This window comes from Engraulis encrasicolus, unplaced genomic scaffold (assembly GCF_034702125.1).
Source record: "Engraulis encrasicolus isolate BLACKSEA-1 unplaced genomic scaffold, IST_EnEncr_1.0 scaffold_71_np1212, whole genome shotgun sequence".
Classification (NCBI taxonomy): domain Eukaryota; kingdom Metazoa; phylum Chordata; class Actinopteri; order Clupeiformes; family Engraulidae; genus Engraulis; species Engraulis encrasicolus.
Window position 1 is genome coordinate 65,217 of NW_026946049.1, and position 24,639 is coordinate 89,855.

A 24,639-nucleotide genomic window follows, 5' to 3' on the forward strand; every position below is an offset into this window, starting at 1 on the left:
TTTCCGAACGTGTTGTTTGACACTATTTTGAAACGTTTAGAGAACGTGTTGGACACCAAAAAATAACCCTTTCAGAACGTGCTGAGCACGTAATCGGGAACCTACAAATTAACCATATCTGAACGCAATTCTGAACCTATTCTGAACCAATTCTGAACGTGTCACTCACCAAAAATAAACGTTAAAAAAACGTGTTGGGCACGTTAATATGTTGCTTGGGTTCCTACCATCATAACCAGTGTTTGTGCGTACATAATCAGGACCGCTGACAGCTTTGGCTGTGCCCAGGACAAAGTCATCTGAAAGGGCTCCCCACTCAATACAGAGGCTGGATCTCAAATGGCGCACTTGTGCACTTCGGGCACTATGTTTCAGTGCGTAACTAATACGGCATATGCACTGAAACATGAACACTAAAGTGCACAAGTGCACCATTTGAGATTCAGCCATAGCCTACATACCATGTAACAGACCTGCAAACTCGTCAAAGAAAAAAAGGTGACAGTGTAGAGCTGGGGTTCTATTTCTATTCACGTGAATGACCTAATTGGACAGGAAAAAGGTGACTGTCACCAAAAGGTGACGAGTTTGCAGGTATGATGTAATGAGGACCCATTCCTGGACCCCTCGTCTCACTGGGCCCAGGTCAACGGACCCCTTTGCCCCCCCTGTCAGCTTCCCTGCATGTAGGCCACATACATTGCTGAAAGAAGTGAACGAGACAGGAATGAAATGTGAAAATGTATTTCTGTTTACTTTTACACTATGAAGTGTGAACGGTTACCTCTCCTTCTCATATTCAGAGTGCATAAAACAGCACTCAACTGTGTGGTCTGTTGATAGCCTGTGTAGTACAGTAGATTAGACTCCATTTTTTAAATAAAAATCTATGGAGGGTTAACACAAAGTTTGAAATTGTGTTTGACCAGTCTCCAATGTGCAGTTTAACTAATAACTAAAAATAATGCATTGGCATGAAATACAGACTGATACATACAATAAATACAGTCACACAGAGACACAAACAGTGTGCAATAAGAAGATTAACATACTGATGGACAATAAATACACAAACACAGTGGACACACACACACACACACACACACACACACACACACACACACGGCAGGAGGAGATCATACAGGTGATGTGAAGATGCTGTATATAAGGAGCAATGAGTAAAGTGTAAGTGGCATGGTGAAAGAAGTGTTCATGGAATATTCTCCAGTGTCCTTGGAATATTCATGTGGTTTTCTTCAGTGCGTTGAGGAGTCTGATGGCTTGTGGAAAGAAGCCGTTTCCCAGTGTGCTTGTGTAGTAGGGAGAACAGTCTGTATGCTGGATGAGTTGTGTCTTTATGATGTTCATTGCCCTCTTGGAACAGTGTGAAGTGTACAGATCCTGAATGGCTGGTAGGGGTGATCTTATGAGCTTTTCTGCCGTTCTCACCACACTCTCTGTACTGCCTTCTAGTCTTCAGCTTGACGGCTGCCATGCCAGACAGAGAGGCTGCTGGTCAGGATGCTCTCAATGACACCCCTGTAGAAGGTGGTGAGTGCCGATGTGGGGCGGTCGGCTCTTCTCTCATCCTTCGCAGGAAGTAGTAGGAGTAGTGTCTGTGCCTTTTTGAGATGGTGGAGCCATGTGGTGCAGTTGGCAGAGGAGGAGGGGCACAGTGGTTGGTGCTGGGTTGATCAGGTTCACCAAAGTTGCTGGTGTCATCAGCCCTCCCTCTGAAAACTGGCTCCGTGCCTGTCAAAAAAAGGCATGCTAATGTTATGAATGAAAATAAAGACAAAAACAAGCACCCCCTATCTACCTACAGAAAGACATGACCATGACATGACCATGTGCATATGCTTGTGCACACGCCCCCCCACACACTGCTACTGTCTTAAAGTGTAGCACGCAGGCACGCAGGCAGGCAGGCACGCAGGCAGGCAGGCACGCAGGCCTATTCTCCCCCTTTGCCTCAAGTCAAGTGTGCATTTTAGAGGTTGGCCTCACCTGCACATGTGTGAAGAGCAGGGAGATTGGAGGTTGAGGATGACGAGGCAGGGCAGGAGGTTCTCCTTGTGAGCTGCCCTGGTCCTGATGCTGATTGCCCATCACCATGCTGTGGCTCATCAAACCCATTACTGGCATATCGATGCTGAGCAGGAACGACTGCTTCCAACTGCACACAGACACACACAGACACACACACACACACACACACACACACACGAGAGGGTATACATAGAATACACTACATAAAAATCACACCCATCATTTTAATGCAGAACTCCAGGCTGAAGAGTTACAGAGCGTCTGACCTGTACAGGGGTCACTATTACTGTACTATACTTATTGGTCTAGTGCAGAACAAAGCAGATTCAGTGATTTACTCACCACTGTGTGCAAGTTTCTGTGTTCAGCTCAGGTGGAAGCCTCCATCACAACATGTTGGTACTGACATCAACCATCTTTCAGAAAACTGGCTGCCTGTCAGAAATAGCAAAATTATGTTACCACAACAAGGTAGTATCTTAAAGATACCCTTAACCAAAGGCAGACAGACACACACTGCCACTGTCTTGGTTCTAGGACACACACACGCCCTTTAAGGGTCACATGTATAATGACCGGTTTCTCACTCACTCGCACACTCCTTTTCTCCTACTTTTGCCTCAGACAATGTAGTGAGTTTTTAAAAATTGGCCTTACCTGCACATGTGTGAAGGGCAGGAAGAGAGGTTGAGGATGGAGCTGCCAGTCAGGAGGTCCAGAGCTGTCCTGGTCCATCACCATCATGTGGATCATCAACCCCAACTTCTTATATCTGCGTGCACACATTCTCTCTCTCACACACACACACACACACACACACTTGGAGAGATACAGGTTATATGGCATATCAGGAGGCAGGGGTATTGTTGCGCTCTAGATGTTTAGAAATAAGTAGGTGCATGGACCCAAAAAGTAGAGCTCAATGTGGGAGCACACTAAAGACACTAAGGTCAAGTCAATACTCTCTGATGGCAGCAACCTGAAACGTCTGCTCTAATCTGCTCTGAGAATTTTTTTTTTTTTTTTTAATCTGCTTGTGCTTGACCTTAGTGTCTTATTTAGTGTGTGAACCTGCTCCCACATTGAACTATATGGCACATTTAAAATCAGACCCAATGACAAGTCAAGTCGGTTTTATTTTCAATTTCTTTACATGCACTGGTCAAGAATTGAAATTACGTTTAACACCAGGTTGAACAAATATGACACCTCCGACTTTCAGTGCTATTCTATACATCTTTGCTTCAAAGAAACACAACTGATAGCTCAGATGATGAAACAGACGTGCACAACGCAGCACAGGAAGAAACTACTGTATAAACACCTTTTGGCCCAGCATAATTTCGTGATAGCTCGTGGTACAACAAATATTCAAAACTTCCGCGTGTCATTTGAAAGGGATGTCAAAACTATACGTTTATTCAAACGAGTAACAAACCACGAAACTGTTATTAATACGGAGATCATTTCGTGATCACTTTGTGGCGAACTTTATGATATTTAAGCAAGCAAGCACACCATCCGATAACCATTCGAAAGACCGTCAAAACGTTTATGAATGAACTTTTCGTGGTAGGCCTAGTTAACTTTTATTCTAGTCTGGCTAGCCCTTAGTATCTTTCATCTCACCCTTGTCATGTTAACGTCTTATCTTACACATAACGATGTACTCCATTCACATTTGCCTCGTATTGTCGTAACAAGATTCTGAGATGTGCTGCCTTTGTCCATTCTGACCAGGCTGGCTAGCTAGCTAGCTACCAGGTTGGAAATAGTAAACTAGCACAGATTTCCCAGGCAGTGAAGCCTGTAGTGGGGTATGAAGGGCAACAGATGTTCATATTTTGGGAACCAAAGGCAGTTTCCTGCTTAATATATGCAGTGAAGTAGTCACAAGAATGGTAATTACACAGGAATAATAGTTGTTTTGTCTGCCCATAACTTAGTGCTGTACATTATGACAAATACACACACAACATCTGAAACAAACTTTCGAAGGGCGGCCTGTTAGCTTGCCTTGAAGCTAAAAAAAACATTAGCCAACACCGCTAGTTGGTGGGCCGAGGTGGTTAAATGTTCGCCCTCCGACTGAAAGTCAACTCGTAAAGTAACCGTTATGTATATTCATGCATTTAATATCGAAATCTTACCGACAGTTGAGTGATCGCTGCAGCGAAATCCTTCCAGTCGTTTTTTAAACAGTCCCGCGCGGCGCTAGTGTTGTCATTCGGCAGCAACTGACTTCAGAAACTTGAACAGCCAAAGGGGCGTTACTGTGAGGGCGGTCTAGTAAGGAGGAATGGGCGTAGCGGTATTAGCTGGACAAGACGCAGCTGGACCATATTGGAATTATGTGGAAAAACGATTCATTTGTCACTGAAAATGCACGTTTTAAAAAGTCGCCACATGCACCAAAAAGTCGCTAAAGGCGCTAGATGAGTTTTTTTGTCGCCATGTGCCCGAGATTCACTGCGGTCGGTGCGGCCAGCCTGCTAGTGCTCATTTAAATTTGTCATAGTAGGGTAGACCCGAGTAAAGTTAAGTACAGGGTACAGTTTAGGTAAATCAAATATACCTGTGTAACAACAAGACTCTGATCTAATTCCAAAGTGTAGGCATTAACATAACATAAATGACAGTCCCAAAACATTTGGTGACCATATCGAAGATTGTGTAATCTCGGTTTATGTTGACATTCGGTTCCTGCCATATCGCTTGCCGTAGTCTCATACAAGCAGATGTACGTGCATGAGAATTCCTGTGCGTATCACAAAAGCTGCCACACTGGTGCATCATGTGTCACGTCTGTCTACCCGCCACTGGAAATGCATTGTGTGGTGTCGTGGGGAGGGACACTGATTTGCCCATAGAGGTAGAAAACACCTCTATGGATTTGCCTCTCACAAGACAAGCGAAATAGTCGCTAGATTCGGCCAGATTGAGCCTGAAAAGTCGCTAAGTCGCTAGATGATTTTTTTTGTCGCCAGAGGTGGCCAAAAGTCGCTAAATTGGCAACACTGAGTGGGCTGTTGGGGGTTGTCAGAGATAGCCTGATAACATTGGCGCATGGTTCGTTACATCGTCTTTACCGTTTGATGCAGTTAAAAGGCCAGCAGAGGCGGTTTTTCTGGCCTCTTATTTGCCTGGCAACCAAAATATGATTGGTTCAACGTGTCAATGTGAAAATACACGTCTGGCAGCAGCGCAGGCAGGGAAAAGGAGCTTGAAATAAATGAAATGAAAAGAAAAAGAAAAGAAATAATAATTAAAGGGACACTGCAGGAAATGGTCAAAACAGGTACTGCAACTATCCTGCCCATTGAAACTGGGCAGCCTATTGCCAAATTTGATCTTTACATGAAAGTTTACAAAGTAATATTTTCTAGCATGGTCCAAGTACAGTCATTTATGCAGCTAAAAATGGCTAATTTTGGAAATTCAAAATGGCGGACCATGGAGAAGATCCCCCTTTTCATGTATGAAAAGTGCAATTCTTCCAGTCATAATGAATACTTTGATGCTGGTGGTAAGTATTCATGAAAAAGGTAACATTAGTGAATGAGCAGCATGAATTCTGTAAATAAACAACTTACAATCTCACACATTGTCCCTTTAAGAAAATCAAAAACTGATGTACATTTTATTTTTTAAGATATTGTTAAGGCCAGCAGAGAAGGCCTTGCAGGCCCTGACAGCTCACCACTGGGGTTTGCGAAAAAGTCGCTAGATGACGTCATGACGTTACGTATGACGTCACAATGTCACGCACGGCGCGCTGATCTACAAAAAACGTGCCCACATGCCTTCGTCCACAGTACAAATGGGCGGTGCTAGCTACTTTTTGGAGATCAGAGCTAATCTGCAGCCCTGCTTTAACGTGGGAAACGCTTCTGACGGGCGGCGGCGCAGAGTCAGAATTATGTGGAAAAATGATGAATTTGTCACTGAAAATGCACGTTTTAGAAAGTCGCCAGGTGCACCAAAAAGTTGCTTAATGCGCTAGATGCTATGGTGCGGCCATCCTGCTAATGCTCATTTAAATTTGTCATATGCATATCCCAAGGAGCCGTTGTGGTAGCTTTTGTGATACCCACCGGATTCTCATGCCCCCTGTATCTGCTTTTAGGGTAGACCGAGTAAAGTTAAGTACAGGGTACAGTTGAGGTAAATCAAATATACCTGTGTAACAACAAAACTCTGATCTAATTCCAAAGTGTAGGCATAACATAAATGACAGTCCCAAAACATTTGGTGACCATATTGAAGATTGTGTAATCTCGTTTTATGTTGACATTCGGTTCCTGCCATATCTTTGTCCCATATCGCTTGCCGTAGCCTCATACATATGGAAGGCCAAACATGACTTTATTAAAAATAAATATATTAATTCGCAAATGCATTTATTCCTCGTTTTATTTTTCTATATATTAACACATTTTTACCGCAGTATTTCCGTACTGTATTTATTTATTCTCGCGACTTTTTACATTTCTTTCTCCTACATTTATTTCTGGCTGTATTTATTTCTGTCTTCATTCTTGTCTCGGTATGCAAATGAGGTGGGCTGCCATTGGCCGACACACCCATGGATATGGGCGGCACCCCTCTCTTATTTGTTTTTAACATCGGTATTGACTTGACAGCGACATACTCGTCAGATTTGTGTTTAGCTAAGTTGCGAGACAGTGAGCAATGGAGCCAAGAAGACGGTCTGTGGCGGATCTGTTAAGAGAAGCTGCTGACCGAGTGGAGGAGTTGGAACGCGGTAGGTACTTAAAAAATACATGTTCTGGTTATATTGTTAACTACACTGAGACGATGCAGTTTGGTTAAGGTGTAATCGCTAGCTAGCGATGTTGCTAGTATCCTTCCCTGACACTGTCTCGCAACTTAGTTGCATTAATAGTGGCGAAGTACACTCACTTTGTAACAACACACAAACGGCACATACAATGTCGTGGTACTAAATGGCCGTGAACACGGCGGGGTGTTTATAACTTTTCTTGGTCTTTTTTGTTGCGAGACAGACATGGTTTATGATGAGGGAAAACTTAAGGCAGCCGTTAGAGTCTAGGTGTAGAATTCTAGTAGCTGAAGCAACAGCTACAAGGGCGTGAAAACTACTCGCGTAGAACGGTGTTTAAATGTATGTTGTGTCACCTGTTGGTATGTAGCCTACAACAAATACATGTTGTGTTATGTGCAGAGCAGGCGCAACTGGACCATCTGCAGCAGTAGGAGTCGGACCCTGTCAGCCCTCTCATCAGCCCTCTACTCCTCAGCCCTTACCTCCACAACAGACCCCACAAGCTCTTGAGGTCCAGCACCCTGTAGACGGTAAGTTACGTAGAAGTAGAGTTCCATTACCTCAGCCAAGGAGGTTATGTGTTCGGTGGCTTAGGTTTACATGTTTGCTAGTTTGTTTGTGTGTGATTGACTATAAGCTGTATAGCTCAGAAGTTTATGAACGGATTTGAATGAAACTAGGGCTAGAGACATAAAGACCTTCAGTTTTGCTTTTTGCGGTGGTATAATGACTTCCCTTTTATATACTTTGTAGCTGAAGTGGCCAGGCTCTTTGCCCCTTATTCCCGGAATGGGCGGGGTATGTTCAGGGCAAGGCAGCAGAGACGTCCAACCTCCCATGTTCCCACATACACCCACACCTTCTGCTGCCTGGCCAAACGCAACACTTCCATGGTCCCAACCCGGGTGGCCAAAGATGTCCTGCTAAGAGAGGGTTTGGGAGAGCGTCGCTTGACCTTCAGAGGTAACTGTGATGTTGTCCCATAATTAGACCTACCCAAACTGTTAAGCAGAGGATAAACCCTAGATGAAAACATAATACATAGTAACTGTAAAAACTGGTGTTATTACCAAGTCATTGCATGTCTCCTCACACGATTCTCTAGAATCTCACAGAGTGACTCGGTAGTGAAATTTAAAAAAAAGTTTTTGCATCCTTCCTTTAACGGTTTTGGAGATGAGTCAATCCAAAGTTTAAGTGACATAAAACACTGTGAAAAGAAATAATTGTAAAAATACTTTTGTTTTTAGTCCTTCTGGTTCCTAAATCTGGTTCATTTTTTCCCCATGTATCACTTATGGGTCATGTTTCCAGGTTGTCACGAAATAAAGATTTCTTTTGAATAAAAAAATAAACAAAACCATCACTTGAAAACCATCACTTGAAATTAAAATCTTGTGTGCCTGCTGGCGTCTCTAACTTTCACAGTCTAGGCATTCCATCAGCAAGCTAGCTACTCAAGCCACACGCTGTGTAATTATAAGCCAGGTGAACCAATTAACACTTTGGTGACTGAGCCGAACATTCCATTTTTTTTTACACTTGATGACCTTATGGCAAACAAAAGCTCATTGCGTGGCCATACTACATGGTAGAGATACAATACCCACACCATTGTATTCAGAATTAGATGCACTTTAAAATGATATATAACATGAATAGTCATGAGTGTTTCATTATATATTACTTTAATATGTATCCTCAAAAATAATCAGAAAAAATGGGGAAAAAAACTATTTGTCATCACTAATCTTACTTTTCCCCTAATTTCTTTTGAAGATAGAGAAATATTTAGAGTGTATGAAAGACTAATTAAGTTGTCCCCTACTCAATAAAAAAACCCAAATCCATTTCTCATTTTCTGCTCAAAAGTTATGATCAATTCATTGTGCCTTGCATATTGCACCGCAAATTATAGAATTGCTTCAGAGCAGAATGTCCTAACGGATCACTTTGACATTTGACCCCAGTCTCTAGGCACAACTATCAAAATGTTTTTTTTTTAGACACAGCTACATGTTTGATTATACTTTTGGACACATGAAACAACATATATGGAAAAGAAAGTGTTCACCCTAGGGTGAAGCTACAGCTAAACCAGACATAGTCAAACTCTTACATTTTTTTCCTTTTCATCATGAAAACACCCGACACTATTATTGTGCAGAATATTGTTGATTTATTTGCAATCATGAACTTTTACAAAACATAGGCCTATTGATTCAGCCCTTTTTGTTCATTTGTATTGAGCAAACATTACAATAAATAAAAATAAACAATAATTTACAATGAAATGTTATGTTGATCAGAACATCAAAACCAGAAAATGTCGTATTTTACTTAGCTCAGATTTCTTTTTTTCCCTTTTTTATGATCTAAAATGAACAATCATGTAAGTGGATACCGGTATACAAGAGTTATAACAATCAAACATGCAAGGATAAATACTATGTGTTCACATTTCATTAGTGGGCTTCTGTCTCCTCTTTCCATCATACTGCTTTGAATGCCACACTTGAAAACAATTTCTATCTTGCGTTATATGTAAATAAACCTGGCACTGAGGGGCCCCACATTTTGTCACCACCTTCAGAGCTTGCTTGCTGGTGTCATAGCAGACACGACAGTTTCTTTTTGTCTCAGAGACCTGAGGAATGTGCTCTGTTACAAACTCTCCAGGATGTTGTGTGCAAGTAGGCCTATTGTAAACTGGAGGCTGCCCATATTCCTCAAGGTCGGCCAGCTGCCTGACAAGCTCCTCTCTATACTCTGTTACTGAATACTTTTTTGGACGCTTCAGTGCAGCTATTTCAGGGTTTGCAGCTCGGTGAATTTGAAATAAAATGAAACTATTTACCACTGCAATATCTACCATGTGGAAGAAGAGAGTCTTCCACCATCTCATGCACTTGCGTAAGGCTGAGCTCTTTCCGAGCAGTTGGTCAGACCGGTCAACACCATTCATATACATGTTGTAATCGTGAATTGCTTTTGGTTGTATCACGCGAGTACAGTGCCACCTTTCTTCAACCTTTTCTTTTCTTTTTATGCTTAAAAAGTCATTGGCTGAATGAATTGATGATAGAATGGTCACAGGCCTATTGTCTTTCCACTGTAAGGCAAGGCAGCAGTCATCACGGTCCCACCGCATGGCACCCCTATCTTTCCCCTTCACCCAGTCCTTCCCTTTTTTAACTGCCTGTGGGAAACCTCTTCTGTTTTCTGCTGTTGTCCCACAAGAAGGCATCTGTAGCTGATACAGATCTTTAACTAACTTAGGAGATGAATAAAAGTTGTCAAAATACACATGGGTACGAGTGAGTCGCATAACTATATAATATGCCAATCCATTCTCACTAGGTGGATCATTAACATTTCTGCCGGCATAAACATCGAAATCACAGGTGTAGCCATTTAAACTGTCGGCTAAGACCCAGAGCTTTATTCCCCACTTTGTGGGTTTGTTCGGGATGAATTGTCTTATGCCAGATCTATGTTTGGACTTCACCATTCTTTCGTCCACAGCCACCTGTTGGAATGGCTGATACAGGCTTTTGCATGCCACTTTGAAAGTCTGTAAGAGTCCCGCTACTTTTCTTAATTTGTCACGCTCATCCTCTGTGGTATGATCCACAACATGAAGCATCGCCATCAGCGCCTTGAATCGATCCCTGGACATTATGCTGCGTGCCCACAGCCCATGGTACAGGGTTTTGGTGCTCCAGTAGCGGTGGAAAGAGCTCACTGTGACCAGTCCGAAAAACATAATCAGGGCCATGAGCCTTTCTAATTCTACCACACTTGTTTCTTTCCATGTGCCATCGCTACGAGCATAGTAAGGCTTACTGAGGACTGCCTCCCATGCATATGTGTTGGTGAAGGCACATATTTGCATGAGCAGGGCGTCAGTAAAGAAAAGCTTGAAAAAATCTACTGCCCTGGTCATTTTCCCTCTTGTTAATGGCACATCAATGTAAACACCAGGTTGGCGGACTGGACGGAAAGGTGGCAGTTGGGGTGCGGGGTCAGCGTCATGATAGCTCCTGTATGGATGAACAGCTGGTTGATGGGCGGCTCTCCCTCTCCCCCTTCCTCTCCCTGCACCTGGACGCTCGGACATCCTGTCCGGTTCTGGCCCATCTTCCTTAGAATCGGTGGAATCGGAGAGGGGCTGAGGCCGAGTCAGGTTCAAGGGAAGATGTTGAATTCTAGATGTTGAGATAAACACACACACACACACACACACACACACATTGGTTATTCAAAGGGCAAATTCTGTCAGAGTTGCAACTGAGCCCACATGTTATGGCGCTCTCAAAGAGCAAAAATGAGACATTGATGTTGATACAAAACATAACAGTTATTCCTTGATTGTTTATTATTTTATCTAGACTTTCCCAAATTGACACAAACAATTCTGCAATATGCTGACTAAGGCCTAATCTAAATTCACTCCCAGGGATGTTTTTTTTTTAATCCTCATAGGCTATAAATAGTTTTAGTTGTAAATTAAAGAAAGCAGAGCAGATACGCTACACAAAGTCAGCCACAATGTTACAAGCAATACATGTCTGTGGGTACAAGGCTAACATGAGTGCCTAAAACACAGGCTGAACCCTGAAGAACGTACACAGCTTTCACTCGTGACAATTTACTCAGCTTTCGCTCGCGAGATGAAGCGAGGTAAACAGTGGTACTAAGTGTCGCGAAACTATTGATTTTTTTTAGTTGTAATACAGTCCGTGTGCACAGTACATACAAAGTCGTCTGCTCAGACTGTTTCCATGTAAATAATGCTGTTTTGTGAAGCTGCAAGTAAAGCTAGCCACCATACAACAGCTGACTGACAGGCGAGCCTTGTTTATTGGGCTGTCTCACTCACAAGAGACAAAGCAAGATAACCATCTAAAAAAATTTTTTTTCCGGTTATTGTAGTTGTAATTCAATCCGTTAAGACACTACATGTAAAACGCAGTCTGTCCAGACTGTTATCCCATGTAATCAAACATTGTTGTGAGGCTGCACGTAAGCTAGCCAAACAAAACAGCTGACTAACCATTTACTCGACAGAGTCTTTCACGAGCGAGTGGCATAAGCTGAGGTAAACAGTGGTATAAAACGACAAACTCTCTGTTTAGTTTAGTTGTAATGCAATCCGTAAAGACACTACATGCAAAACACAGTCTGTCCAGACTGTTATCCTATACCTAATCAAATATTTTAGTGAGGCTGCAGCAGGTACACAACACAGCTGACTGAACCAAGTCTTTCACGAGCGAGTGAGATAAACTGAGGGAAATAGCGGCATAAAAATCTCGATTTATTTTACTTGTACTGCTATCCGTTAACACCCTGCATGCAAAACACAGTCTTTCCAGACTGTTATACCATGTAATCAAACATTTTTGCGAGCCTGCCGCCGGCAAGCTAGCCATTACAAACCAGCTGACTGACTACCATTTGCCTCGTCTGTTACGAACGAGATAAAGCCAGATAAACAGTGGTGTAAAAAGACACAACATCTCAGTTTGTTTTAGTTGTAAAATAGTCCGTAAAGACACTACACATACAACAGTCTGTCTAGAGTCTGTCTATCCCATGTAATCATGTTTTTATGAAGCTGCAGCTTGACTCGAAAACACAAGCAGAACATCGAAAAAGTTTTTAGCTCTACTCACTCTGTCTCCTCTTCGTCGGAGTCCGGCATAAGGGCCATTCTACGAAATGGGTGCCATTTGCATGTCAAAAGTTTTCAAAATTCAAGTTACCTTTTTTCAATTTTTAAACACTAAATGTACTTGTACATACATTAACTTACTTAAAAATGTTAGTGGGCCATCTTATAGCCTTTTAAATGTTTTTTTTACAAGACTTAAAGAATTAATCTGAATATGTAATTCTCAGTCCTGTTACCAAAATACATATGATATTTTAAAAAGACTTTTTAATGGAAAATAAACCATTTCTTTTGTTTTCCTCTTGAAAACACATGTTATTTTAAGTATTGACTGTTGTTTTGTCCCTAAAATGCATATATGTCTCCAAAATTAACATTATATGTGAGCAAATGGATTTTTTTCTATAAACGGAAAACGTTTTTTTACAATTACAGATTATCCAAACTGTAATTTACAATATGGTTTATATAATGCATATTATTTAACAATAACATTAATCATGGACCAAACATAGTTAGAGGAAAAGTGTTTTTTTTCTTTATTTTTTGTTAGAAATCATTAAGTAACAGGAAAGAGTTATGAGTAACAGGAATGAGTTTTCGGTAACTGGAATGAGAATTGGACATTGTTTTGAACATTTCATATTACATAACAAAACATAACATAATACAAATTTGAGAATGAGTAGATAATTGCGTATAGAGAATAGGATAATTGGGTATGCACCATGAAACAAACATGGAGAGAGAGAGAGAGAGAGAGAGAGAGAGAGAGAGAGAGAGAGAGAGAGAGAGAGAGAGATGTCCCATTTAAATAAAAGGACTTATAAACTTTAAACTTTAAATTCAGAGTGCCTTGGAGTGGGCCACCACTCTTTTTAAATTCAGAGTGCCTTTGGTGCTTGTAGCTTTAGTGTGTCTGTCTCTCTCGATTGGTTTTAGGATAAGGCTAGTTCTAGTTTGGCCCAGGTTTCTTTGTCAATTTCCATGTGACGGCCTGTCACTGGCTTCGGAGGGGGTATATGGCAAACAATATCCTCAAAAAGATACCAGAGGATGTCTTCTCGAGCTGGCCAGAAATATCTGTTCTGGCCAATCTTTTGCATGCACCGGACCTCAACATGTGTCTCACTGGTATCTGTGACAATTCCAGGGTACAGGTCTCCCTCATACCTCACAACACACCATTTTCCTACAACTTCTGGATCTTGCCACTGAGGTTGCGGGAGCAGTGAGGGTTCGGTGGATGTCATGTTCTGCTTCTTAAAGGTGAATGGCTTGGGATTGAAGCACTCACAGGTCAGGTTTTGCATTGTCGTGCAGATGCAGCTGACATTCCTGTACATCATCTCGCCGGGGGCCACGGTGACGACCTGGTGCAGCCTCATGGTCGACGGAACTGCAGGAAGATCTTGTGGCATTTTTGCTATTGCTTGGTCTACTGTCTGCTCATCAACAAAAAAGCACTGCACTTTTGATCCTGTCTTCTGCAACTCAGAAAAGAGCACAGCTGCATCAGGTATATCCACTCCTTTGCTGACTAAGCTGTCAGCGGTTCGCTTCAAGGCTCCACCAACCCCGTCTGGGGCTCCCTTCCCGTGACTTGCCTCAAAAAAATTCCACGTCCCAGCACAAAAGCCCCTTCTGAACAGCTCAGTTGTGAACAAAAAGAAGTTGCCTCGCTGTTTGTACTGGGTGCATGGACCGTCACTGTAAAAGTGCACAGTTGTGATGTCAGGGTGATGTTTTTGAATGTAGTCGAACACTGGAGCCATGTACTGCCATATGGCAGCTGGGCCCTTCTGCCTCGATGGAGAGATGGTGCAAAAGGAGATGGGTTGGGGAGTTGTGCTCAGGTACAGCACACCAGTGTGTAGACATGCTTGTTGATGTGATGCTCCAAAATGGACAGCCTGTATCTCTGCACTGTACTTGCACAGGTAGTTCTCCGAAAAATCAATGTGAATCAAGCACTCATGTGCTTTCATTTGGCTCTTTAGAGCCCTATAGTGAGAGAACTGATGCCTTATATTAAATAAGTGCCGTTTGAATCGCTGCAAGTGGTCATTGAATTTTTCCAGGAGCTCATTCTGTGTGGTTTCGCTCTCTTGCTTCAGTGTGACTTTAGACTTTGACAGTGGGTCGTTTTTGTGCTCCTTCTCCACCACTGCCCATTGGAGAAAGGTGACCTTGCTCTCAGCACTGTACTCTTCTGAAACTGGACAGGAGAGGTCCTTGCAGACGGTACAGTCTCCATACATGCACTCAATTTTGTTAGTGTCGCATGCGATTTCCCTCACGAGGGCCTCTGCATTGCCACTGTTGACCACTTTGAGATGCTGAAGTTTTTGCAGCATGAAATCCAGATTTTCATGGGTTTTACACATGCATGTGTCCCTATCACTTAGGGTGGGATGAACAATCCAGAAGGGGCGGAGCCTACAGAATAATGAGTATGAAATGACATGCTCTTCTTCCGATAAAAACTTCAAGTGCAAATTCTTCATGCTGTCCTGTAGAAATCGTTTCTGCATTTTATTTTTGTTCTTCGTTATGGTCTGCCTTTTTCCAGTGGTCATACGACTGACATCATCTCTTTTGAAGAATGATCTGACTCTATTGACGAGGTCAGGTGAGATCCTTCTGTTCCTCTTCCTTTGATAAGCTAAGCCAGATGGGTTGGGAGCTTTCCACCTTTTTTTTGAAAAGCCCAATGCATCTTGTGCCAGGTGTTGCACCCTGTACTGTTTCAGCAGACTATTCCCGGTTACTACTCTTGCAATGAGTTGCTTTTCTTTCTCCCCCTTAGCCTTTTTGTATTTGTTTTTGATGGAATCGACAAGGGCCTTGTGAAACAAAAGGGTTTTCTTGGTGCCTGTACTTGAGTGCTGATCCAATGTTTCACGTGCTGTTGTTTGGGGAGATGCCCCTTGGTGTTTCAGGCGTTGAAGTCGTTTTTTGTACGATTCTTTCTTTTTGGTTTCTTTTGCTAGTTTGGCTCTTAATTCTTTGTTTTCTTTGCGTAGATTGGTCATCGTTTTCTTCGTTCTCTTCTTTCCATGGACTCGTTGCCTGCAACACAAAACAACTTAAAGTTAACAATCATATAGCCATAACATGCAAATAAATACATTTATAAATGTGAGCTATGAAGTAATGTACTTTTTGGGGGGGGTGGGGGGTGTATCAGTCAGCCAGTTGGCGGCCAGGGAGCAGTTTGTGTGTGGGTGGTGGTTGGGGGGCGGGGGGTGGCGGCATATCCTGCTGAATTGTGCATTGAATTATAATGGAATCGCCTACCTTTCTCAGCCATAGCCTATATAAAAAGTGTTTGCTCACCTGCCTTGACTCACTTATTAAGGTTCATTACATTCATAACCCAGAGGGTTTTATAAGATGCAGCACAAAATATGGATTCTGGATATAAACTACTAATATTACACACACTGCACCTTTAAGTTCATATGTGAGTTCAGGCAGGTGAGCAAACATTTTTGTTAATGTAGTGTATATAAAGTCTGAGTTTTGCTACATTATAAGCACATCAGAACTGCAACTAGACCTGGAAATACTTGGCACAGGATCTGCTAGCTCAGGATCTGCTAGCTCTGCGCTCAGGGCTTTCCTGTCTTTGAGTCTATGATACGTCTCCCTCCACTTCTTGCGTCGACTCCGTCTCTCTCTGGCACTGACGTCTTTGATGGGTTTCTTCCTGCCTGACTCTAGGTCCTCCCTATACCTCTCATTTTCCTGCTTTAAGTATTTTGCCCTCCGTTCTGGGTCAGCATCGCGCCGTGCACGATAGCGCCGCTGCTTTTCAGCAGCAGTCAAAGGTGGATTGGCTCCCTGAAAACATGCATTCATATAATGTACATGATCTTGTGTGGATGACATGCATCATTCAGACTTGTAATTCAGACAAATAATAAAACAAACTATAGTCAGGGCTGCATTAACAAGGTGGCTAGATATGGCTGCAGTCCAGGGGCCCCCACCTACACATGGGCCCCTGAAAGTGAACATTATAAAAATTATAAAATTCATCTCTCATGTTGAGCACTGTTGGTAGACATTTTACCCTTAATTCTTGCCTCGAAATGGCATTGAAAAATTGCCTTCCAGGGGCCCCCACAGCAACATGTAGGCTAGGGGCCCAGGCTATCTCAGTCCAGCCCTGTCTATAGTATTAGATTGATAGATAAACAAACAATTTTACAATAAACCAGAGAATCATACTCATTACTGTTACTATTACTCAGTCCTGTTACCGTTACTCAGTCTTCATTAAAGTAACAGGAATTAAAGTAACTGTAATGAGTTTTAGCATTAAGTTAGCAAAAACACAAAACATAGCAATGTGTAGGTCATGCTAGTAGCACAAGGTCACTCTACACATTGTAAGGATTTACCACACGTATTGTTTAGAAAAAATAACAAAAACATTAGAGGTATAATTAAGGTAACATGACTGAATGCTTAGATTGACCAGTCATGGCTTTAGTTACAGTTTTGTCAAGAATATTGACTAGAGCATCAGAGAACTTACTTTTGGTCTTCCCATGTCCTTCAGATTGCCAGAAATGATGTAACTTCCTCTTGAAAAAATGAAATGTGGGTGGTCCCAATATTTTCAGGGGGGCTTTGTGTTTAGGTAACAGTACTGAGTGAAAACCAGGGGACATGACTAAAATGCATTTTTAAATAAAATAATATATATATCCAATGTTTAAAATGTATGTAAAGTAAATGTGGGGTATGGACTCAGACAGAAATGGTAAAAAATCATATTAATATGGATTTTATTCACTTTTTTTCAATGTTAAGTGTAGTGTGTTAACGTGGGGACATGCATAAAATGCATGTTTTCCGGTATACTTGACAGATTTTAAAAATGTTTTAAAATATTTATTGAGGTTTTTTAGTTCAATACGTATTCACAAGGCTTCAATTTATTATAATATGTACTTAACAGAGATTTTACAGCTATTTTCCATTGCGTTTAAAGGCATAATATCACGGGGACATACACTGACAGAAAAGGCACCGATTTCGTAGAATGGCCCATAAGTTGACGATCCAAGTCATATTCTTCCCCACTCGATATCCCACCAGTTTGGCTATCTTCACTGCCACTATCCGGTGTGTGATGTAGAGAACATATTTCGGCCACTTCAGAGGCAGAGAAACCTTGACGAGAAGTCATGTTTAGCTACTCGCGTTGCTTTACAGCTGACAGTAGCCGGCTGTCAAATGAAGGCGGGAGATAGGCGGTGCTTTACGACATTTGATGTTTATACACTCCAGCCAATAGGCTATCAAATCGATGTAAAGCACTCAGGAGTGATTGGCCAATTGTTGCCAACATGTGTTAATGTTTATCTCATCGGTGAGGTTAAATATATAAGTTAAAAAACGGCGAAGAAGCCGTGGTTCGAAATCGAACCATATTTAAGCGTGCCGTCGCCAAAGGGTTAAGCAGTACCAAACACTGGACTCCACTCAAGGCCATCTACAGTCAATCCGGAAAGTATTCACAGCGCTAAAGTATTAAGCAAAGGCTGTGAATACTTTTGTAAATATGATTTCTTTGTTTTTTATTTTTATAAATTCTCAAAACTGTCAAGACAACTTGTTTTTCACATGGTCATACTGGAATAATTTGTGTAGGATTTTGATGTAGTGGAGCGCTGCTCCTTTAAGGGAAAGTCTGACGCTGCGGCACACGTCACCACGCCGCTCTTAGAGGCTTATGGGAAGTCTCTTCATAAATACTGCCAGTGGCTAGTATTCGGTAAGCCTGCAAAGTCCCCCTTTGCGCGTTTCATCGCCACCGGCGAATGCTGTGGTTGCTTCTCCCCTCGTCGTCGAGAGGAGTGCGGTGTCCAGTTCAGATCTAGGAGATGTGGACCATTTCTTGTCCTCGTGAGTATGTGGACCATCTCTTGTCGCTGTTTATGTGCTAGCCAGCGGCTAGTGGCTAACTTTGCGTCTGCTGTTCTATAGGTTGTGATTCCAACTTGGCGTCTCTTACTTGGCTAGAGTGATCTCTTGCTTCTCCACTGGCAAGGACTTCGGTGGACAATACCAACGGTTACCTTGCGCTTTTCCCGTATCCTGCTCGCCGGTATGTATTATAGTGGGTTAGCTTGTGCCTTTACCCAGCTCTGACTGTTTGTTTTCTTACCATGGTTGCTAACGACGGCCATTATTATGGTTTCAGCGTATGGTCGCTACCGGCGCCTCTGCCGTGTACCTCTGTATTGGCACTCCGACTGTGAGAATTGCGCATCGGTGCACCCTCATCTCCGGGTAAGGTAACCCCTCGGCAGCAGAATCGTGTGATAGTGGGTGTCCTGCTAGCTTGGCTAACGCTCTCCTCCTCCCTCGCAGGTTGTATCCGTGTGGCCGTGGTCAGACACACCACGCGTTTAGGTGCACGAGCGGCGACTTTTAGCCCCGGTTATGTGGTGCCTCTGGACGCCGGGAACCCGTATCTCGGCTGCTGCTCCGGCCTCGGGAAATTGGACATTCGTGTGTGTGTGTGCGTTGGCGCGCTTTAGTTAAGTGTGTGTGTGTGTGTGTGTGTGGTACGGCCACTATTAGTCCCTGGGCCAGAAGGCTAACAGGGCTGGACTAACTCTTACTTCCCATCTTTTACTTTTGTTTGCTGTGCCTCTCTTTTAACCCTGTGTGCTGATTTTTTACTTAATCCTTTTGTTTATGGTTTTGTTTATGCAGTGTTTTGTTTTCTTTGCTTTATTTGGTTTGCTGTGAATTACTTAATTTATTTTCTTGTATTAACCCTTTTGAGTTGGTACCAACCTGAAATGTCTAAGATAAAGTGTCTGTGTCTGTGCAATCCATTTGAGCCATTTCGGCTACCCCTAGTGACTACACTGTTTGTGGATCTGTGTGTGTTGTGGCAGAACACCCACCACACTGTAACTGGTTGTGAACAAGAAAGCAGTGGGTAAAGTGTTTATTGATCTGCGGGTGTTGTGGCAGAACACCCACCCCTGTAAGTGAGTGCATATTATTTTTATACAAAGAGTGACAAACATATTTTTATAATGAAAAGAATAATAAAGATTTGAATTATTAATTGTCACCACTGTCTCTGCCTCCATTGTGCACGAACCTGTGTTTGCCTGGTAATCTATTGTGCGGGTACATTGTGTGTTGGTCCGGGGTATCTGTAACTACCCCTAATTCATTTCCTGGGAGATGCGTGGTCGAACTACCTCCTGTGACGGTCTCGCCCACTACATTGACAACAGATATTAATTTGTAGCATTTGGAATAAGGCTGTAAGATCATAAAATGTGAAAAAAGTGAAGCGCTGTGAATACTTTCCGTATTGACTGTATTTCCAACACCTTTCAAAGACTTATACTTCATTTGGCCAGCAGGTGTCACACAAAAAGAAAATACATAGAAATGGCTCCTACAGTATGTGTGTTTAAGCCTTGTGTGCCTCATTAGGAAAGTCCTGTGGATTCAGCAGGGTTAATTTGTGTTGCTATGAGCTTGAAGCATTTTTTGTTTGCCAATTACGTTCCTTTTTTTTTAACGGCAGTTGATGCTGAACAAAATCGTTTGGCCTACGGAAGTGGACGACGACGTTCCACCAGAGGACCACTACCGCATTGTGGGTTTCCTAAGACGGTTCATAGAGAACGGTATGTGCATGATGATGTCATGAAACATGAAAGATAACTACGAGAGAGTTGAGGTCTGTGTTGAATTTGCCATGGTAAAGTGTTGTGACTAGTGAGACTAGTCATCTCAGTGCACCAAGACGTCTTGAAATAGATAATTTCGTTTGGGATAAATGCAATGTAATGTGAAATGAAAAAGTGGGTTCTGTGAAGTTTAAGAGAAATAACTTAATTTTCCCTTGCCCATAAGGAACCCCAGATGTACTGAAAGGCCTCTTGCGGTTTTGGACTGGCTGGGAGGTTCTGCCGGGTCATTTGGATGTGGAGGTTATCATCTGTGCCCTCCCACAGTCATCAACCTGCTTTAACCTATTAAAATTGCCTGCTCATCTGGGGGAGTTCGAGCTGTTCGCAAATGCATTAAATGCAGTTAGTGCAACTTCGGACACTGGGTTTGGACAGATCTGACTGAAACACTAATACGGACTTATCGCAATTAATTTTTTTTTTAAATCCCATGTAATTGAGAACTCCAGTGAGCTTGTTTGTATAAATGTTATTTATATATGTTATTCTATTACCTTTATTGTACTTTTATTTTATTACAACTGGATCAAAAATACAGGTCTTGTTAACAGAGAATATTAATTCATTCTATTTGTTTAGAACGCATTCTGTGGAATTGGTCTGAGTACTTTAACTTGAAAATACACACATCAATTAAATCGAGCAATCTGCGTTAGTTCTGGCAGACAACATACTCATGAACGGCCATCCGGGTACTTTGCTCTTAAATTTGCGTTACGCCCCTATATGGGTGAAAACAAACCGAATGTCTCATTGACTTACATGCTACATCGGCTAACCTAAATGAACACATTCCATGCTTCAGCCACGGCTGTTTGGCTATATCATTTGAACAGCCGGCAACACAACACGTTTTCGGCATGTTGCGCGTAAAACAATGCTAGTCTACAGGTCCGTATCTTTCGTTTATTAAACCACAACATCACCAATTGACTCGCATGGGTTGTTTTCCCCCATAAATGGGCGTAACGCACATGGAAAACGTCACGCCGTTCATGAGTATAGTCAACGCGCCCTTTTGACTATTGGCTGACGCCGACCCAACCCATACAACTCTCCACTAATCGGTTGCTCTTTGGTTTATCAGCTGCACCTTGCAATTGGATACTGACATATGCCGCGCTTTATTTAAACTACCGAATTTGTTTTCCTGTCATTGCTTTTGGCTGCTTGTTTTGCTGGCTTTTTGCTGTTTCTTTTGCTGCTGCGGTGCTTCGTCTTATAGTTGGTGGTGCTTGCTTGTGTTATGTTTTAAACTAAATGTCAGATGTTTTCCCCCTCTTATCGATAATAGGGTTTCGTCTTCTGCTAGACTGTGCGTTTTTCTTTGAATTACCTAGGCTTCGTCTTCTGTTTTGACTAAATCTCCCGATAGGAACTTACTGGTCATATGAATTTTACGCACGACTTAACTCGTGTCGTGCTGCAGATTTTCTGGCGTCAAACCTGAATTTCATGGATAGTTTATTTTGCTGGCAGTGAAGTTCCCCTGGGAGCTGCCTTCGCTGATTTTAGTATTGCATACCGGTAATTTTACTGCATTTTGCGCGTTAAGTAGTATTGATGAGGTGGGCTGTTCAATGGGCTATGTTCCCGCTGTGCCTCAACAGAGGTTAATACTCTGATGGCTGTCTTAAAGATAACTAGGCTTCGTTGTCTCGGGATTGGAGCTCGTCTGGTCGCTAACTGTTGCACGTTGCTTTTAATAATTGTTGTTTCTTTAGTTGGGTGTGCCCTTTGTCCACTCCGACGTTAAACCGTAACTTGCTGCTGTACGCCACTTTTTTAGTGCATCAGCTGTTTTTTTCAGTTGCTTACTAGGGTTTCATTTCACTCAGCAGAGGCTGATTATTTGGACTGTTGGATGCTTATTGCATTTGCCGTGGACAGGAGCTATAATAGGGATTGTCGTGAGGTGCCAAGCATGTACTCTCCGTAAACTCATCCAAAACATTCACGTGAGTAGTGGTAAAAGGTGTCGTCTATTTGTGCCTTCACTGGCTGAGTCTTGCATGGCGATACAGCGCATAGCCTACTCTGACAAATGCGTTTTTTTCCTTGTGTTCTGAAACTGTTCACTAGTCGGTTCCTCTGAACATAGTCGACGATGCGTTTAGGCTAATATCCTAGGTTTTGCATTGCTGTTTTACTTTACTGGCATCGCCGCTCATCTGATGTGCTGTAACAAGCCACAGTCCATGTATTTAAGGTGGCATTGACTGGTCCAGCATTTTCCATGGCACTCCTGATGTACTGGATTCGTAAGCATCAAACCTCTTGATAGTTTTGGGGGATTTTAGTGGGCTTTATCCTAACTGTTTTCTCTGCTGTATTATAAGTAGGCCTGTTTGGCCAAGTTGTGCTAGCTCTGTAGCCTAGACTATTAATGTTCTTGTGAACCATGCTCCTGTTTGCTAGTCTAGGTGCTTGCAGTGTGTATATTCATAGTCCTGGCTGGGTTGTGTAGGTAATTTGGCCGTGGCCTGGCTTTTGTGTGGTTGCTGCGTCACTCAGTTCTGATGCCTGTTTCGTGCTGGTATGTAGTCAGTCCTGCTGTTTTGTCCAGTGTAGTGTAAGTAGTTTAGTGTAGTTTTGTCTGAGTCAGTCATTGCTACTAGGAAGGGGTGCATTGCATCGGCGTCGTTAGAGCATTTTTACCCGGGCACGTGCCCTGGTGTGGAGGCACGGTGCCAGGGTATAATGGGCACTGATTTTTTAATTAATTAATTAATTTATATATTTATTTTTTATTATTTAAGTCTGGCTCATCTGGTAATATACAGAATACATGCTTGCATTATTTTTTTTTCTCTTAAAATACGCCTATAGCCTACTACACTTAAAGCCGGGCATACACTGTGCGATATTTTCACTCGTGGGTCTTAAGCTTCTGCTCACACGAGTACACCCCGCCATTCCGACGCACCGCCATTCCGACATTGACGTCTTATTGTCGTAGTGGCGATGCGTTTGATCTCTATCAAAGGCACTGCCATGTCGACACATTTTTAAGCAGATTCGGATGAATAGCTTTCAGGGTACTTTTCAGCATTAGCCTACACTATTACACTGCATATTGCAGTGGAACATTCAATCGAGTTCATAAAAAACGTTTTGTCAGCGTTGTCAAAGTGCGTTCATTGTTATTAATAATAATCAGCACATAGGCCTATAACATGCACAGAACACCACATCTAGGCATAGCCTAGTCGGCTATAACTAAATGCAAGTGGTAATGAGACGTATACATATTAATGTTTTTTTTTTTTTAACTGTAAATTGAATATTCCTCTTAAAAAAAAGAATGGATTATTACCGAGGTCGGGACCATTGCGGCCAGTCTGGACACTCGAGTCCTTAGCCTAAATAAATAGCACACTCAGTGTAGGTCTAGTTGTCTTCAAATAATTCTGGTTTTATGTTAAGGCTATTCAATCCCTATAATAGGCCTACTTTTTGGTGGATTACTGAAGTAGGCATAGACTACACCTTCAATGCGGCGTGCGTGCGTCTCCCTCCTCGCACTGCTGCTGGTCATGCTCTAACGCAGGAAAGCATGGCTGGTTGCAGACAAGGTAAAACAATACGTGTGCCTGCTATCATCATTGCATTTCTAAAATGCCAAATCATGTGAGCAAGAACACGGCACAGGGCAGGGACAGATTCCAGGCGTACTCTCCCACCTCTTCCTGCGCGGCTGCCTGGAACAGACCTCTCCTCTCGATGGGAGGGACAGAGGAGACGCGTGACAAATATAAACACACAAACAAACAAAACAAACTAATCACTTGTTGTCACTAAGCGGCGGGACATCTCCAAGCAAAAATGCATAGGCTAAACATTTCCATCAAAGTCGGCAAGTTGTCATTGCAATGCATGTAACGCTTTAAAAAGAAAGCATCACCTCTGATATTAGTGTTTGTGCGCTTATTTGGTTGCCTTCTCGTTGCCTTGGTCGAGCCTTCTCGAAAATTACGAGGCCCGGACCTCATAGCCAGTCAGTAGGCGCACGTCATCTGCTGAAGTGTCTTTCATGATTGCTTTTATTATTAGTCTTAATTAAAACCCTGGCCACACAGTGCAGTCGCGGACATGCCGTCTTTTTTTTTTTTTAACAGCCGTTAGGATCAGAATTCGGCACGAACCATTCAATATCGTGAGCTGTTGGATGGATTTTGTGATTCCTGTCATCGAGCAATGTGCCTGTTCCTGCTTTAAACTGCGCACTGGTTATAAAGTTATCAAGGACTGGTCGCAGATCACAGGATATGTTAGTGTAGGCTATTTACTTAACCCGCTGGAGAACTTGCATCACTACGTTTTTTTTTTCAAAATGCATGCAGCTATGACCGTGATGAAGA

The 24,639-nt window shown here is 42.5% G+C and overlaps 1 protein-coding gene and 1 long non-coding RNA gene across 2 annotated transcripts; both read right to left on the reverse strand.

The window, feature by feature from the left end:
* Positions 1–488: 488 nt before the first annotated feature.
* On the reverse strand, positions 489–4,641 carry LOC134444769 (uncharacterized). The gene is made up of 4 exons (XR_010034099.1): positions 2,707–4,641; positions 2,392–2,484; positions 2,008–2,176; positions 489–1,752 (listed from the first exon to the last, which is right to left on the reverse strand). It is a non-coding gene; the product is annotated as an uncharacterized LOC134444769 (long non-coding RNA).
* A 7,949-nt stretch (positions 4,642–12,590) lies between these two features.
* On the reverse strand, positions 12,591–16,664 carry LOC134444773 (uncharacterized). The gene is made up of 2 exons (XM_063193976.1): positions 16,096–16,664; positions 12,591–15,605 (listed from the first exon to the last, which is right to left on the reverse strand). The coding sequence occupies exons 1-2, from the start codon at positions 16,425–16,427 to the stop codon at positions 13,472–13,474; spliced, it is 2,466 nt and encodes an 821-aa protein (XP_063050046.1). The 5' UTR covers positions 16,428–16,664; the 3' UTR covers positions 12,591–13,471.
* Between the last annotated feature and the right edge of the window lie 7,975 nt (positions 16,665–24,639).

What these genes read in the sequence shown, in the direction of transcription:
- LOC134444773 (XM_063193976.1), bottom strand. Translation starts at nt 16,427, where the DNA reads ATGTCATCCACACAAGATCATGTACATTATATGAATGCATGTTTTCAG. An exon ending in CCTGTGCCAAGTATTTCCAG is followed by an intron (nt 15,606 to 16,095) that starts GTCTAGTTGCAG and finishes TTTGTGTTGCAG; the next exon opens with GCAACGAGTCCATGGAAAGA.